This window comes from Ambystoma mexicanum, chromosome 8 (assembly GCF_040938575.1).
Source record: "Ambystoma mexicanum isolate Mex_15411 chromosome 8, UKY_AmexF1_1, whole genome shotgun sequence".
Classification (NCBI taxonomy): domain Eukaryota; kingdom Metazoa; phylum Chordata; class Amphibia; order Caudata; family Ambystomatidae; genus Ambystoma; species Ambystoma mexicanum.
In genome coordinates, this window is record NC_090929.1 from 51871367 (window position 1) to 51889536 (window position 18170).

General features: G+C 56.3%; 1 protein-coding gene across 1 annotated transcript in view; it reads left to right on the forward strand.

Annotated features, from left to right (window-relative positions):
* Positions 1–347: 347 nt before the first annotated feature.
* The window catches only part of PRDM12 (PR/SET domain 12), a 45995-nt gene continuing 28172 nt past the window's right edge, over positions 348–18170 (forward strand). Inside the window, exons 1-2 of the mRNA XM_069609268.1 lie at positions 348–771; positions 4449–4639. Coding sequence (XP_069465369.1) covers positions 546–771; positions 4449–4639 — 417 coding nt within the window. The 5' untranslated portion in view covers positions 348–545. The remainder of the gene's footprint in view (positions 772–4448; positions 4640–18170) is intronic.

Here is an 18170-nt window from a genome sequence, read left to right on the forward strand (position 1 = left end):
CCTTTTCACCACAGTCCCACCCTCGTCAAAGAACCCCTCCGTCCGGATTTGTCTTATGCTGGACAAGGGGCTCTGTGTCATAGCGCGGGGGGCATGGGGCGACCTGTGTGCTGCTGCAGCAGGTGTCCAGAACAGGCCCTTTCCCTCTCTCTCTCCACAAGTGGGCTCCTGCAAGCCCCCCTCCCCAGCTCTCTACTCCATGACTTCCCCTCCCTCCTCCTCCTCCCAGGGGAGGGGGCAGCTCTGAAGGTTTGGCTCTTTCTGGCTGAACAAGCCTTATCTGACAACGTCAGGGGGGTTATTACCGTCCAATTAGGAGGGTCATTCAGGCTCGTATATAAGGGGGGGCTGAGCCTCTGCCAAGGGAAACACTGCCAGAGCTCCCGACTGGAAGAGGCAGGCTTTGCGCGCGCGGAGAGAGCACTCCCAACCTCACCCGGCCTGCTCACAGCGCCCCAAAACTTTCCGCGCCACCCCCAGCAGCGCAGTAGAACCCGACTGAGTCCGTGCGCCCCAAGGCTCGGAGGCCAGCCACGGTGGGGCTCATGATGGGCTCGGTGCTGCCCGCGGAGACCCTGATGCTGAAGGGGGGTCTGAAGCCGGGCCAGGGGCTGTCCCTGGCCGAGATGATCACGTCGGACATCCTCCACAGCTTTCTGTACGGGCGCTGGAGGAACGTTCTGGGGGAGCAACTCTTCGAGGAGAAGAACACGCACAGCGCCCCGAAGACCGCCTTCACCGCCGAGGTGCTGGCGCAGTCCTTCTCAGGAGGTGAGTGCCGCCCCCGCCCCAGGGAGCCCAGGGAAATAGGTGGCCCAGCTCAAGGGCCCCCCAGGGGAGCAGCCAAGCCCGCCTCCCAAAGGGGGCAAACAAGCGCCACTCCGGGGAGGCAAGAGGGCCCAGCTCCAGGGGGCCCAGATAGCACACGCTATCCCCCTTACACTAGGCGCCCCGAGTGTCCCTTCGCGGCCCCAACTGAGCATCACTTAAAGGGCCAATGGAACCTACCTCCAAGGGGTCCACGAGGCCACCTCCAAGGGCCAACCCTGCTCCCTTCCAAGGGACCCACTGAGCCCTCTTCTAAGCGCCCCCCCCCCAGCTTTCTTCCAAGGAACCCCTCCATCCCTTCTTCCATCGATGCATCAGAGGCCCAGACATGCCTGTTTATTTATTTCAATTCTTATAGAGCGCTACTCGCCCGAAGGCCTCAGGGCGCTTCCAGGGGACCCACTGAGCCCTGCTTCGGGCTCTGCTAAACCCTTCTCCAGGGGGCCTTTTGAGCCCCCCTCCAAGGAGCCCGCCAGTAAGGGGCAAAGAAGACCTCATCCTCGAAGGCCCACAAAGCCACCTCCCAGGTGCCCTCCAACCCCTCATCCTCGCGCCCACCCACCTTTCCTCCAAGGAACCCACCAAGCCCTCATCCTAGCGCCCACCCACCTTTCCTCCAAGGAACCCATCAAGCCCTCATCCTAGCGCCCACCCACCTTTCCTCCAAGGAACCCACCAAGCCCTCATCCTAGCGCCCACCCACCTTTCCTCCAAGGAACCCACCAAGCCCTCATCCTAGCGCCCACCCACCTTTCCTCCAAGGAACCCATCAAGCCCTCCTTTGATTGACGCACGAGCTCCCCTCTAAGAGGCCCACCCGCACATGCCCCCTCCAGGTAAGCCTTTCTCCGTGGGGCCCGCAAAAGGGTTCAAGAGAGCCCCCCCCCAAAGGAGACCAGCCAGCCCTCATTCAAAGGCCTTTTTAAGGGCCTCACAAGCCCTCCTCTCAGGGGCCCATCAATGTGCCCCACTAGGGGCCCACCAAGCCCTCCTCCAAGCGACCCACTCGGCTATCCCCGAGGTCTCAATTTACATTTAATGGGGGGTGGGGGAATAACCCCAAACAAAGGGGGTCCCATCAGCCCTCAGGAGATATACAAATAACCATAGGAACTGCAGGGGAGGGTTTAGGCGGGCTCTTGGGCCCCCAGCAACTCGCCACTCCTTGAGCCAGCAGGGCCTTTTACGCAGGCTTTTGGCTGAGACTGCACCCAGCGCCAAGAAACCACGCTATGTACGTGAGTCTCCAAGTGGCAAGAGGGAACAGCATTAGGCCGACCGGCTCCCCACAAGGGCCACCCCACCCGGCTCAGGGACCCGACGTAAAGAGCAAGTGTTCATCCGGCCAGGATCCCACCAAGCCCAGCTGCAGGGTCCCACTCCGCGCGCCCCGAGGTTACATCCATTAAGCAAAGGTGGCCGCTGAGTCCCCACCTCTGGGGACCCCTTTTAGGGAGGAAATGGCTGCCGGGGTCCCGCACACATGTCAGCTCTCAGGGAAGAGGGCGCGGTTCACGGTCTGAGTGAGTGGGAGTCCCGGGCAGGGAGCGCACCCAGTATCAAGGGACTGTGGGATTTTCCCCGAGAAGGCCCAGTCCCTGCGCCCCGCCCCCCTTCTCCCGACCACCACTCTTCCATTGCCCGCTTCCCCTCTCCCAGGGCTGCCCCCCACCCCTCCGGGGTCTCTCTGAAGGCATTACGAGGCATGTAATATCAGTTGACTGCCAGAAGCAGGGCCTTTTAAACATTCATTTAGTTAAGTCGGGCTTGACCTGAGAAAGTTTCCCCGGCAGCCCATGAATTTATAAGAAGGGGGCAGAGGGGGGCTGCGCCCGACTCTGCCTTTTCACGGGGCTGTGTCGGCCTCCATTCATGCCAGTCTGCGCGCCCTGGCACCCCCATCGGGAGCCTTCTCCCAGCCCGGCTCCTGTCTTCATTTGCTGCGGGGACTAATTCGCCGCCATTCACCTCTTGTCACCCGCCTAATCTGCCCTTTGGGGCCGGCATTCCTGCGCCCCCGTTCTCCCAGGGTAATGAATTTGAAATGAGCGCCTCTGAGCGCTGTGACAAATCGCCCCGCACTGAAAGCCGCACCATTTAACCCCCATCTCTTCGGGCTCAGTTCCTGGGGGTTTTGTTCCCAGGTACCGGCTCCCCCTGCCTCTGGAGTGGACCTGTTGCGGGGGAAGGGGGGGAGGCGTTTTTCCCCTCAGCTTTTTGTGTGTTCTCATTCAGCCCCGCGGATCCCCCGTTCTCAGTGTCTTTTCCCAGGCGGGATTTAGGGGCGATTCTGAACTCTTTACCCTTCCGGAATTAGCCCTCGCTGGTGGTGCAGGGCTGGAGAGGGGCGGGGGGCGAGCGCTTGGTTTGGGGGGGGGGGCAGCTAGGAGTGATACATCGACGCTGGAGAAGTGGGGGGCGAAGGGGAAAGTGGGTACATTCCTGCTTCGCTGGAAAAGGCAGCGTCTTTAAAAGGGTTGCACAGACGTTTCTCTCTCCCGGACTTGTGCCCCCACCAGCCCAGAGAGAGGCATGAGTCATGGGGTCGGGTCCATATTTCAGTGGGGTTTTAATAGGAAAGTCAACGTTTCCCACGCCCTAATAGCGCCTGCCCCAATTCACAGAATTCCGCCGCGCCTTCCCAAACATCGGAGTCTTTTCTTTAAAAAAAAAAAAAAAGTTTAAAGCACATTCACGAAAAGGGTCCAAAGCACCATAAAAAAAAAAACTTTTATAGTAGAAAACGCAAGTACACCTCTGTCTGAGATGCACCCACAAATCGCTAGAGACGCCTATATAATAAGGTGCCCTTTATAAGACGTGAGACATATCTTAGCATCCATTTCTCTCCTCCAGCAGAGCAAGGTCCGGGTACCCCTCCTGCGGGTATCCGCCCCCCCCGCCCCCCCCCACACCCCACACACACGCACGTCAAGGAGAGTCCTAGGCGCCCTGAGACGGCTGCGGTGGCGATTTGGCGCTATGGAAAAGCAGATTAGCATAGCACATGAACAGGGCTGTGCAGCGTGAACACGTGCAGGCGTGCCTGGGTGTCCACTCGCGCACACGTGTGTATCAGCCGAGCTCTGGCCAGGTGGGGAGTCGCTGGCTACTAAACCTTCCCCGCTCAGTGCCGCAGAGAGGCCTCTCTGCTGTGCACACGAACCCTTCCATCGTGTATATTGGGCTCACTCGGAGCGTTTGGGGGATGAGAGCGGCGGGTGGGGCCGCAGGGGTCCACGCTGTCCGGCTCCGCGCTAAGACCATCTACACATACTTGGGATTTCAGAAGTAATTCCGCCCGCGTCATGCCCGCTGGAGCTCTGGGTGAGAAAGGGCCCCCGGCAATGGCCTTCGAGCTGCGGAGCTGACGCCCCACGCCCTCTGGGGCCCCAAAGGATGTCCGGGAGGGTGGGGGGGAGAGCTTAAGAGAAAATACAAGTATTTCCTAAAAATTAGAAGCCGTCTGGCCGGGGGAGGAGGGGGGGGGGGCAATATGTTTCGAGATCGGCAATGGGCAATGTATTCTGATGGCTCTGGGGGTGGGAAGGTTGTGCGCGCGGGGTGGGGGGCACCACGCAGCAGAACTGACCAGCCTCCCCCCCTCTCTCTCTTTGCAGAAGTGCAGAAGCTGTCCAGCCTGGTGCTGCCCTCCGAGGTCATCATCGCCCAGAGCTCCATCCCCGGCGAAGGCCTGGGCATCTTCTCCAAGACCTGGATCAAGGCGGGCGCCGAGATGGGGCCCTTCACGGGCCGGGTCCTCTCCCCCGACCACGTGGACCTCTGCAAAAACAACAACCTGATGTGGGAGGTAAGGGGCCCGGCGCAGGCGCGGCACCTGCCAGCGCGCGCCCACCTGTGAGGGACACGCGCCTGTAGAGGGGCGCACACCTGCAGAGGGACACGCCCTTATAGAAGGGTACACGCGCACACCTGTGAGGGACACGCGCCTGTAGAGGGGCGCACACCTGCAGAGGGACACGCACCTACAGAAGGGTACACGCGCACACCTGTGAGAGACACGCGCCTCTAGCGGGGCGCACGCGCACCTCTAGAGGGGCCCACACCTGCAGAAGGACACGCACCTGTAGAGGGGCGCACACCTGCAGAGGGACACGCCCCTATAGAAGGGCACACGAGCACACCTGCAGAGGGACACGCCCCTATAGAAGGGCACACGCGCACACCTGCAGAGGGACACGCACCTACAGAAGGGTACACGCGCACACCTGTGAGAGACACGCGCCTCTAGCGGGGCGCACGCGCACCTGTAGAGGGGCCCACACCTGCAGAGGGACACGCCCCTATAGAAGGGCACACGCGCACACCTGCAGAGGGACACGCACCTGTAGAGGGGCGCACACCTGCAGAAGGATACGCACCTGAAGAGGGGCGCACACCTGCAGAGGGACACGCCCCTATAGAAGGGTACACGCGCACACCTGCAGAGGGACACGTCCCTATATAAGGGGACACGCGCCTGTAGAGGGGCGCACACCTGCAGAGGGACACGCACCTACAGAAGGGTACACGCGCACACCTGTGAGAGACACGCGCCTCTAGCGGGGCGCACGCGCACCTGTAGAGGGGCCCACACCTGCAGAAGGACACGCACCTGTAGAGGGGCGCACACCTGCAGAGGGACACGCCCCTATAGAAGGGCACACGCGCACACCTGCAGAGGGACACGCCCCTATAGAAGGGCACACGCGCACACCTGCTGAGGGACACGCACCTACAGAAGGGTACACGCGCACACCTGTGAGAGACACGCGCCTCTAGCGGGGCGCACGCGCACCTGTAGAGGGGCCCACACCTGCAGAAGGACACGCACCTGTAGAGGGGCCCACACCTGCAGAGGGACACGCCCCTATAGAAGGGCACACGCGCACACCTGCAGAGGGACACGCACCTGTAGAGGGGTGCACACCTGCAGATGGACACGCCCCTATAGAAGGGTATACGCGCACACCTGCAGAGGGACAAGCCCCTATAGAAGGGTACACGCGCACACCTGCAGAGGGACACGCACCTGTAGAAGGGCACACACGCCTGCAGAGGGACACGCGTCTCTAGCGGGGCACACGCGCACACCTGCAGAGGGACACGCACGCACCTGCAGAGGGACACGCGCCTCTAGCGGGGCACACGCGTACACCTGCAGAGGGACACGCGCACACCTGCAGAAGGACACGCACCTGTAGAGGGGCGCACACCTGCAGAGGGACACGCAGCTATAGAGGTGCACACGCACGCATCTGCAGAGGGACACGCGCCTCTAGCGGGGCACACGCGCACACCTGCAGAGGGACACCTGCCTCTAGTGTGGCACAAGCGCACACCTGCAGAGGGACACGCGCCTCTAGCGGGGCACACGCGCACACCTGCAGAGGGACACGCACCTGTAGAGGGGCGCACACCTGCAGAGGGACACGCAACTATAGAGGGGCACACGCACGCACCTGCAGAGGGACACGCGCCTCTAGGGGCACATGCGCACATCTGCAGAGGGACACGCAACTATAGAGGGGCACACGCACGCACCTGCAGAGGGGCACGCGCCTCTAGCGGGGCACACGCGCACACCTGCAGAGGGACACCCGCCTCTAGCGGGGCACACGCGCACACCTGCAGAGGGACACGCAACTATAGAGGGGCACAAGCACGCACCTGCAGAAGGACACGCGCCTCTAGCGGGGCACACGCGCACACACCTCTAGAGGGAGACGCTCCCCCGGAACCCCCGCAGACTGACACCCACCTGCAGAGGGGCAAATAAAAACACATGGGGAGGGCGCACACACACACACAAACACACAGAGAGGGGCGTACGCACACCTGCAGAGGGGCACGCACCTATAGGGGGAGAGAGCACGCAAATAAAAACACATGGGAGGAGGACTTGCACACACCTACAGAGGTGCGCACGCACACCCCTGCAGAGGAAAACACACCGATGGGAGGGGGGGGCGCGTACCCACATAAACAAACACACACAGAGGGGCGCGCACACACACACCGACAGAGGGGCACGCACGCACATACCTGCAGAGTGGCACAAACACAGGCACCTACAGAGGGGCACAAACACACACAGAAGGGTCACACACCGGGGCAGAGGGGCGCACGTACACGGTGAGTGGCAATAGTTCCTTTATGAGGCCTCATTAACAATGTCAGGAAATCCCGGGGTGGTGGAATACAGAGAAGCGTATCTACGGGTAGGGCACATACAGGGGCAGGCAGGTGGCAGCGGTGGCGTGCACCCTCCCCCGTGTGCAGGCATGTGGGCTGCGCCGAATATCACTGTCAGATGTATCAAGTCCACAGCCTCTGTGTACAGCCCGGGTACACCTCTGTGGGCGGCCCGTGTGCCAGGCCCCCGGGTACACCCCTGTATACGTCAGCGCCGCACAGCCTCCGTGTACAGGCCGGGTACACCTCTGTGGGCGGCCCGTGTGCCAGGCCCCCGGGTACACCCCTGTATACATCAGCGCCGCACAGCCTCCGTGTACAGCCCGGGTACACCTCTGTGGGCGGCCCGTGTGCCAGGCCCCCGGGTACACCCCTGTATACATCAGCGCCGCACAGCTCCCGAATACAGCCCGGGTACACCTCTGTGTATATCAGCGCCGCACAGCCTCCGTGTACAGGCCGGGTACACCTCTGTGGGCGGCCCGTGTGCCAGGCCCCCGGGTACACCCCTGTACACATCAGCGCCGCACAGCCTCCGTGTACAGCCCGGGTACACCTGTGTGCGCGGCCCGTGTGCCAGGCCCCCGGGTACACCCCTGTAAACATCAGCGCCGCCCAGCCTCTGTGTGCCAGGCCCCCGGGTACACCTCTGTGGGCGGCCCGTGCGCACAGCCCCTGTGCGCGGCTCAGCATGTGTACACAGGCCCTGGATACCCGCTGCTTCAGCCCAAGCACAGGGTCTCTGTGCACAGACACTGCCCACCCGCATATGCAGCCTCTGTGCCTTACTTCTCCATATGACCCCTGTACGCGGCCCCTGCACTGCACGCCTTTACACAGCACCCTGCGTACTGCCTCCGCATAGTACCCCTGTGTGCCCCCCACTCTATGCAGCCCCCGTACCCCTCTGTGCATACTCTGCAGCTAGACCCTGGATAAGGCCCCTGCTTCCGATCTCCCAGCGCCCGGGGGCGGCGGGGGTCTCCAAGCCCCGAAGCTTCAGATGTGTGGGTTGCAGAGGGACGCGGGGGTGCCAGAGGGACCCCTGGGGGCTGCTAATGGGAGTAAATGAATTCTCCGAGGAAGCCGCGCGCCCAGTGTTCACTCACGCCGAGGGGACCCCGGACACACGGGGGCCTGCAGACAGCTAAGACCGTTCAGCAGAGACGGAAAATCCTCGGGGACTGGAGACTGCTCAGGGGGCTGAGAGACTGCACCTGTTGTAGGAGACTGCTCAGGGGGCTGAGAGACTGCAGAATGAACAGGGGGGGGGGGGTCAGAGACCGCTCAGAGGGCCGGTAGGCTGGAGACTGAATAAGGGGGTGTGCCTGCTCAGAGTATGGGGGTTTGGAGGCTACTCGGGTGGCTGAGCAGAGAGACAGGTCTGGACCTGTCCAGGGCTGTGTAGATACAGGCTGGACTCTGCTGGCGGGAAGGAAGGCCTAAGACCCGAGGATACAAGAGACAGGCTGGGCACGGTCAGGAGGGATGGGCCGAAGAACGTGAGACTGCTGTGAATGGGTCCCCTGTGGACAAAAGAGGACTATGCATGAGGCTTGATCAAGATTTGGAAAAGAAGCCCCAGGGGTTGGGCACCAGAAGACCCTCACCAGGATCTGGAAGGGTTCCTTGGGGAGGGGAGAGATGGAGCCCTCGGAGTGGAGAGGGGTCATGGGGAAGCCTCAGGGGATGGGAACCAGAAGACCCTCACCAGGATCTCGAAGGGTTCCTTGGGGACGGGAGAGATGGAGCCCTCGTAGGTGGAGAGGGGTCATGGGGCAGCTCCTTGGGGTTGGGCACCAGAAGACCCTCACCAGGATCTGGAAGGGTTCCTTGGGGAGGGGAGAGATGGAGCCCTCGGAGTGGAGAGGGGTCATGGGGAAGCCTCAGGGGATGGGCACCAGAAGACCCTCACCAGGATCTGGAAGGGTTCCTTGGGGAGGGGAGAGATGGAGCCCTCGGAGTGGAGAGGGGTCATGGGGAAGCCTCAGGGGATGGGAACCAGAAGACCCTCACCAGGATCTGGAAGGGTTCCTTGGGGAGGGGAGAGATGGAGCCCTCGGAGTGGAGAGGGGTCATGGGGAAGCCTCAGGGGATGGGAACCAGAAGACCCTCACCAGGATCTCGAAGGGTTCCTTGGGGAGGGGAGAGATGGAGCCCTCGTAGGTGGAGAGGGGTCATGGGGCAGCTCCTTGGGGTTGGGCACCAGAAGACCCTCACCAGGATCTCGAAGGGTTCCTTGGGGAGGGGAGAGATGGAGCCCTCATAGGTGGAGAGGGGTCATGGGGAAGCCTCAGGGGATGGGCACCAGAAGACCCTCACCAGGATCTCGAAGGGTTCCTTGGCGAGGGGAGAGATGGAGCCCTCATAGGTGGAGAGGGGTCATGGGGAAGCCTCAGGGGATGGGCACCAGAAGACCCTCACCAGGATCTCGAAGGGTTCCTTGGGGAGGGGAGAGATGGAGCCCTCGTAGGTGGAGAGGGGTCATGGGGCAGCTCCTTGGGGTTGGCAGAGAAGATTTTTTGATGATTACGGTTTTGCTGGTTTGGGGAAGCTCCAGGGATTGAAAGAGGAGACACTCTTGGGGGAGTCACACAAAGTCCTTGAGGATTAAAAGAACAGCCGTTAGAGAATGAGGATGATGGAGAACAGCCGTTAGAGAATGAGGATGATGGGGAACAGCCGTTAGAGAATGAGGATGATGGAGAACAGCCGTTAGAGAATGAGGATGATGGAGAACAGCCATTAGAGAATGAGAATGATGGAACAGCCGTTAGAGAATGAGAATGATGGAGAACAGCCGTTAGAGAATGAGGATGATGGAACAGCCGTTAGAGAATGAGGAAGATGGAGAACAGCCGTTAGAGAATGAGGAGGATGGAGAACATCCGTTAGAGAATCAGGGTGATGGAGAACAGCCGTTAGAGAATGAGGATGATGGAGAACAGCCGTTAGAGAATGAGAATGATGGAACAGCCGTTAGAGAATGAGAATGATGGAGAACAGCCGTTAGATAATGAGGATGATGGAGAACATCCGTTAGAGAATGAGGAGGATGGAGAACAGCCGTTAGAGAATGAGAATGATGGAACAGCCGTTAGAGAATGAGGAGGATGGAGAACATCCGTTAGAGAATGAGGATGATGGAGAACAGCCGTTAGAGAATGAGAATGATGGAACAGCCGTTAGAGAATGAGAATGATGGAGAACAGCCGTTAGAGGATGAGAATGATGGAACAGCCGTTAGAGAATGAGAATGATGGAGAACAGCCGTTAGAGGATGAGGAGGATGGAGAACAGCCGTTAGAGAATGAGAATGATGGAACAGCAGTTAGAGAATGAGGATGATGGAGAACAGCCGTTAGAGGATGAGGAGGAGGGAGAACAGCCGTTAGAGAATGAGAATGATGGAACAGCCGTTAGAGAATGAGAATGATGGAGAACAGCCGTTAGAGGATGAGGAGGATGGAGGGCAGCCGTTAGAGGATGAGGAGGATGGAGAACAGCCGTTAGAGGATGAGGAGGATGGAGAACAGCCGTTAGAGGATGAGGAGGCTGGAGAACAGCCGTTAGAGGATGAGGAGGATGGAGAACAGCCGTTAGAGAATGAGGATGATGGACCAGCCGTTAGAGAATGAGAATGATGGTGAACAGCCGTTAGAGAATGAGGATGATGGAGAACATCCGTTAGAGAATGAGGAGGATAGGGACGTGTGTTGAGGTTAACAGATACACTGTTAGGATTCGATGGAGCAAATATTTAATCTCGTGGGGGAAGTTGTGGATGGATGGCCGAAGCAGATGCGGGCTGACAGAGACTGCAGAGGTTTGACTGAGAAGCTGTTGATCTTTGACTGACAAGCTATTCATGGTTGAAAGAGAAGCTGTTGAAATATGACATAGAAGCTGTTGCGAGTGACAGAGAAGCTGTTGCACTTTGACGAAGATGCTGTTGAGGGATGGCAGGGCATGTATTCTGGGTGGCACAGAAGCTTTTGTGGTACGCTGAAGGAGGTCCTGGCGGATGTCTGAAACTATGGCAACGCTGTTGGAGGTTGATGAAGGAGTCGCTGGGGGCTGATGGAGAAGCCACTGTGGGCAGATGGAGACGAGGTTGATTGAAATGCTCGCTTTAGTTGACATAGAAGCTGTTGAAGGGTGACAGAGAAGATGTCAAGACGAGGGTTAATAGAGAAGCTGCTTATGGTTCACAGAGGACCGGTTTGGGGTTAAGGGTGATGCTGTGACAGGTCAATGGCGAGGTTGATGGGGGTTAATAAACACTGTTGCCGGCTGACAGAGATGTCGATGAGGGTTGAGGAAGTAACAGTTGCAGGGATCATAGAGGAGGTGGTTGGGGGTTGACAGAGAATCTACTGGGGAGTTGATGGAGAACCGCCGCAGATGCTCACAGTGGTTAATAAACACAATCTTGGGCCAGGGAAGCAGGGAGGTAGTCAATGCTTTTGGGGTGTCTGCTTCGCAGCTATGCTATGAGCTTCGAAAGGGAAGGGGTACACAGTGCATAAAACTTGGTTGGTGTGGTGCCATGAAGGGGCTGCCATGCTTCAGAACATGGGGCATGTTCTGACTAGTGGGGGGACACTGTCCAGAGCTCGTGGGATTCTTCCCCAGACGGGCACTGCAACAGATTGTTGACTATGTGGTACCCAAATACCTTCTCGGCGTAGTGGGCCAATCTATGGGCACCCAGCCGAGGCCGAAGAGCCATGACTCTTGGCCTCATAGAAATCATTCCTCACAAATGTTGGCCTTTTCCCCAAATATGCTGGTCCTGGGAGCAGTACATCGGCTCTTTGTTTATTCCGCACATGTTGCGCCTGTTCCTATTTCCTGGGGATTTGTTTTAGTGGTGGGCTGACATTTTTAGGGGATCTCTGCTGAGCGTGAATGACTTCAATTATCCACACGTATTATGAGTTTCTTTATATATATGGGTAACATTCAAATACACATTATAGACATAATACAGACCGATTTCACATTATCTTATAATATAGACCACTTCCATGTTATACTATAAAATAGAGCACTACCAGGCCACGGAGAAAGATACACTGTAGCGTAGATTCTTCCATGCACTTTTTGATATTCACCCACATGATGCAGCCCGCTTCCAGCAACCTTCAATACTTATTATAGACTGCCTCCATGCCCCTGTAACCTTCAGTAATTATTATGGACCCTCCCATGCTCTGTGTAAGCTTCAATACTTATTATAGACCCCTCCCATGCTCTGTGTAACCTTTAATACTTAATATAGACTGCCGCCATGCCCCTGTAACCTTCAATACTTATTATAGACCCTCCCATGCTCTGTGTAAGCTTCAATACTTATTATAGACTGCCTCCATGCCCCTGTAACCTTCAATACTTATTATAGACCCTCCCATGCTCTGTGTAAGCTTCAATACTTATTATAGACTGCCTCCATGCCCCTGTAACCTTCAGTAATTATTATGGACCCTCCCATGCTCTGTGTAACCTTCAATCCTTATTATAGACTGCCTCCATGCCCCTGTAACCTTCAGTAATTATTATGGACCCTCCCATGCTCTGTGTAACCTTCAATACTTATTATAGACTGCCTCCATGCCCCTGTAACCTTCAATACTTATTATAGACCCCTCCCATGCTCGGTGTAACCTTCAATATGTATTATAGACTGCCGCCATGCCCCTGTAACCTTCAATACGTATTATAGACCCTCCCATGCTCTGTGTAAGCTTCAATACTTATTATAGACTGCCTCCATGCCCCTGTAACCTTCAGTAATTATTATGGACCCTCCCATGCTCTGTGTAACCTTCAATCCTTATTATAGACTGCCTCCATGCCCCTGTAACCTTCAGTAATTATTATGGACCCTCCCATGCTCTGTGTAACCTTCAATACTTATTATAGACTGCCTCCATGCCCCTGTAACCTTCAATACTTATTATAGACCCCTCCCATGCTCGGTGTAACCTTCAATATGTATTATAGACTGCGCCATGCCCCTGTAACCTTCAATACGTATTATAGACTGCTTCCATTCCCCGTGTAACAGCCATTATAATATAGACTGCTTCTATGGGACTTCATTTACATAATAGAGACTACTTCCATGTACCAGGTAAAAATCAAATACTTAATATAGACCCATTCTGTGCCCTGTCTAACATTCACACGCATAATGTAGTCCACTTCCATGCCCCATGTAACATCCATATAACATAGCTTGCTTCCGTGCAACCATAACCTTAAAATACATCATTTAGACCACCTGGATACCATCCATCATAATTTAGAGAACTTCTGCAAATGGCAGTGGCGTGCTGTAGTTTACCATAATGTGTACATGATATAGACCACGTCCATGTACTGTACAACCGTGATATACATCACTCCAGTATTTAAATATATACTATATACCACTTCCATGTACTGTATAAGTATTTAAATATATAATATATACCACGTCCATGTACTATATAACCGTAATATACATCACTCCAGTATTTAAACACATATCATAGACCGCTTCCATGTTCTGTATGGTAAAAAGGAAATACGCTATATAGTGCTGTCATGCACCGTGGCATTTTGAAATATTTAAGAGATCGCTTCCATGCCCCACGTGACATCCAAACAGGTAATATAAACCACCTCCTGGGACACAGAGCCCCGCAGGTTCAAAGAAGAGAATGCGCCGGGAGCGGCAGCAGCTCTTTGCACTGGTATTTTGTATTTATGTCAAGAGCAGATGTCAATTTCGATTGGAAATGACTTACAATAACATGTACAGATTGTGGAGGCACGCTGCTCAGCAGCACGCACTCAACCCACCTAGCTGCCTCCCTGGCTCTTGGGAGCCTATTTTGCGGATGGGCCATTGATAGCGCCTTGGTGTCCTCATATCCGGGAACACACATCGGTTTTATAAAGCGCCACGATGGAACGTACACGTTTAAAAAGCATGTTGCCCGTGCCAATCTAGTGCCTATGTGCAAAGCCCGGGGCTTGCAAAATAGATACAGGTTTGCATTTATTTCTGTTCACAGAAATAGGAAGTCAGCCGGAGAGCGTGGACGGGTCCAGAAATGTTCTATTTATGGAGACTATTGTTCTGTGCAAAAAGACATGATCGAACCTTAGCCGTCCCGCACGGCAAGACTACACGTGGAAAGGCAACAGGAAAGCCGCGGTGCGACCTGAACGCGTGTGCTCCTGGAGCTGCCAGCATGCACTGTATAAAGGCAGGCGTGCACCCATCGGGTGCGTGCACAGCGTGTGCTCCGGGGGCTGCCAGCATGCACTGTATAAAGGCAGGCGTGCACCCATCGGGTGCGTGCACAGCGTGTGCTCCGGGGGCTGCCAGCATGCACTGTATAAAGGCAGGCGTGCATCCATCGGGTGCGTGCACATAATCGCATGTGTGAAAGACATTGGCATTCACCAAAACATTTTTTTTTTAAAAAATGCACGTTACATTGTGGCGGCATTACAGGGCCCACCTCAGTTCACCTCAGTTCACTAGCCTGACATTAAGGCACAACATATTGCACCATCGCCAAAATAGGCTTCCAAGAGCCAGCGAGACAGCTCCGTGGGTTGAGTGCGTGCTGCTGAGAAGCGTGAATTCATTATCACAGCGCTTGAACGCAGCATATCGTCCTTCCAAGGTCGCTGAAAGGAGGGCCATTAATTGCAATAAGCGCTGGCAGTGAGAGCCGGGTGAGGGTTACGCTGTAATCGCCAATCACGTAAAGCCATTGATGATACAAAGAGGTTAACGGCACCCCTCACAGCTCTAGAATCACCTGCCATTTAATTATAGTCAATCAATTAAAGGATTAGTGGCATTCTGACAAAACGTGAGGTTCCGGGTCACGTTCTGCACAACAAGCTCGTGTGGCGGAAAGGCCTAATTTCTCATTGCGTCTGAGGCTTCAGCCGAGGCTGCCCCTCTCTTCTCCCCTCTCTTCTCCCCTCGCTTTTCCCCTCTCTTCTCCCATCGCTTCTCCCCTCTCTTCTCTCCTCACTTCTCCCCTCTCTTCTCCCCTCGCTTCTCCCCTCTCTTCTCGCTTCTCCCCTCTCTCCTCCCCTCTCTTATCCCCTCGCTTCTCCCCTCTCTTCTCCCATCGCTTCTCCCCTCTCTTCTCCCCGCTCTTCTCCCCTCTCTTTGCCCCTCTCTTCTCCCCTCTCTTCTCTCATCGCTTCTCCCCTCTCTTCTCCCCTCTTCTCCCCTCGGTTCTCCCTCACTTCTCCCCTCTCTTCTCCCCTCTCTTCTCCCCTCTCTTCTCCCATCGCTTCTCCCCTCTCTTCTCCCATCGCTTCTCCCCTCTCTTCTCCCCTCGCTTCTCCCTTCTCTTCTCCCATCGCTTCTCCCCTCTCTTCTCCCCTCACTTCTCCCCTCTCTTCTCCCATCGCTTCTCCCCTCTCTTCTCCCCTCTCTTCTCTCCTCTCTTCTCCCCTCGCCTCGCCCCTCCCCTCTCTTCTCTTCTCGCTTCTCCCATCGCTTCTGCCATCGCTTCTCCCCTCTCGTCTCCTCTCACTTCTCCCTTCTCTTCTCCCATCGCTTCTCCCCTCTCTTCTCCCATCGCTTCTCCCCTCTCTTCTCCCCTCTCTTCTCCCATCGCTTCTCCCCTCTCTTCTCCCCTCTCTTCTCCCATCGCTTCTCCCCTCTCTTCTCCCCTCGCTTCTCCCCTCTCTTTGCCCCTCTCTTCTCCCCTCTCTTCTCCCCTCTCTTCTCTCATCACTTCTCCCCTCTCTTCTCCCCTCGCTTCTCCTCTCACTTCTCCCATCGCTTCTCCCCTCTCTTCTCCCATCGCTTCTCCCCTCTCTTCTCCCATCGCTTCTCCCCTCTCTTCTCCCCTCGCTTCTCCCTTCTCTTCTCCCATCGCTTCTCCCCTCTCTTCTCCCCTCACTTCTCCCCTCTCTTCTCCCATCGCTTCTCCCCTCTCTTCTCCCCTCTCTTCTCTCCTCTCTTCTCCACTCGCCCCTTCCCTCTCTTCTCTTCTCGCTTCTCCCCTCGCTTCTCCCATCGCTTCTCCCCTCTCTTCTCCCATCGCTTCTCTCCTCTCTTCTCCCCTTTCTTCTCCCCTGTCTTCTCCCCTCTCTTCTCCCCTCGCTTCTCCCCTCTCTTCTCCCATCGCTTCTCCCCTCTCTTCTCTCCTTACTTCTCCCCTCTCTTCTCCCCTCACCTCTCCCCTCTCTTCTCTTCTCGCTTCTCCCCTCTCTTCTCCCATCGCTTCATCCCCTCTCTTCTCCCCTCTTCTCCCATCGCTTCTCCCCTCTCTTCTCCCCTCTCTTCTCCCATCGCTTCTCCCCTCTCTTCTCCCCTCTCTTCTCCCATCGCTTCTCCCCTCTCTTCTCCCCTCTCTTCTCCCATCGCTTCTCCCCTCTCTTCTCCCCTCGCTTCTCCCCTCTCTTCGCCCCTCTCTTCTCCCCTCTCTTCTCCCCTCTCTTCTCTCATCGCTTCTCCCCTCTCTTCTCCCCTCGCTTCTCCCCTCACTTCTCCCATCGCTTCTCCCCTCTCTTCTCCCATCGCTTCTCCCCTCTCTTCTCCCCTCGCTTCTCCCTTCTCTTCTCCCATCGCTTCTCCCCTCTCTTCTCCCCTCACTTCTCCCCTCTCTTCTCCCATCGCTTCTCCCCTCTCTTCTCCCCTCTCTTCTCTCCTCTCTTCTCCCCTCGCCCCTCCCCTCTCTTCTCGCTTCTCCCATCGCTTCTCCCCTCTCTTCTCCCATCGCTTCTCCCCTCTCTTCTCCCCTCTCTTCTCCCCTGTCTTCTCCCCTCTCTTCTCCCCTCGCTTCTCCCCTCTCTTCTCCCATCGCTTCTCCCCTCTCTTCTCTCCTTACTTCTCCCCTCTCTTCTCCCCTCACCTCTCCCCTCTCTTCTCTTCTCGCTTCTCCCCTCTCTTCTCCCATCGCTTCATCCCCTCTCTTCTCCCATCGCTTCTCCCCTCTCTTCTCCCATCGCTTCTCCCCTCTCTTCTCCCCTCTATTCTCTTCTCGCTTCTCCCCTCTCTCTCCCATCGCTTCTCCCCTCTCTTCTCCCCTCTCATCTCCCCTCGCTTCTCCCCTCTCTTTTCCCCTCGCTTCTCTTCTGAAAAACCTTTCCCCAGAAAATGTACCTTTGTGGCTCATTTAGTATGTTTAATATTGTACCCTCCACCCCTCGAGTGATAGCGCTTTCCACTAGACGGAGTCGAGGCACTACTCGTGAATCTGGAGCGGTGTCCTTGTGCTACCGTCTCACTATTTCTTTCACAGGCCCTCGCGAATTCTAGCATCCTCCTCCGCTACATGCCACATCTCAGACCCCGGTCCTCCCAGGGGGTTCAGCCCGCGGCACTTTGAGGCCATACCAGTGGCATTAGGCGCTATACAACTGCCATCATTTCTTAGGAGAAGCTCAGAATTCTAAGCCTCACACCCTTCTGCCCGTTGACTTGGCCCCATCTCATAAGCTGGCCCACTCCATCACCTGAAGGTCATCCAACCTTCACTGGCGAGCGCCCCCGAGGGGCAAAGGTGCTGGCCAGCCAACACTGCAGTAGTATACCTCTGGGGTGCCGGTGAAGCTAAGCTAGTCCTTAAACCCGTGACCTTCACCGTCATGAGCACACTCAGCTCGGAGTCAGAGACGTACGCCAACTCCACCAGCTTCAAAGTCCCCGAAGTAAAGAGAATTTAGGCTACGCTTGCAATTGCACCAGCCCAAAGGGAATCAGGGCGACCTTGAGAGACGTATGCGCCCCCAACTGTTTAATACTTGACGGTATTTCCACGGTCCTTCAGTCAGACCGCAGCATTTCTTTTTTATGAATTGTATGTATTTGTATTTTGTATTTTATTCGTGTTTTCATAGCGCTTTGCGCCAAAGCGCTGATATAACGATGTATAGCGCCTTTTTGCTGTGTGGACTTGGAAAGACAGGGAAATAATAGTTTCAGGAGCTGTAGCTGATTAGGACAGGCCTGCGTGCATAGCATGTACTCTCCATTGAGGGTGAGGCTGGAATGGGAACTTGTAGAGAGTGAGGCCTGCGTGCATAGCATGCACTCTCCATTGAGGATGAGGCTGGAAGGGAACTTGTAGAGAGTGAGGCCTGCGTGCATAGCATGTACTCTCCATTGAGGATGA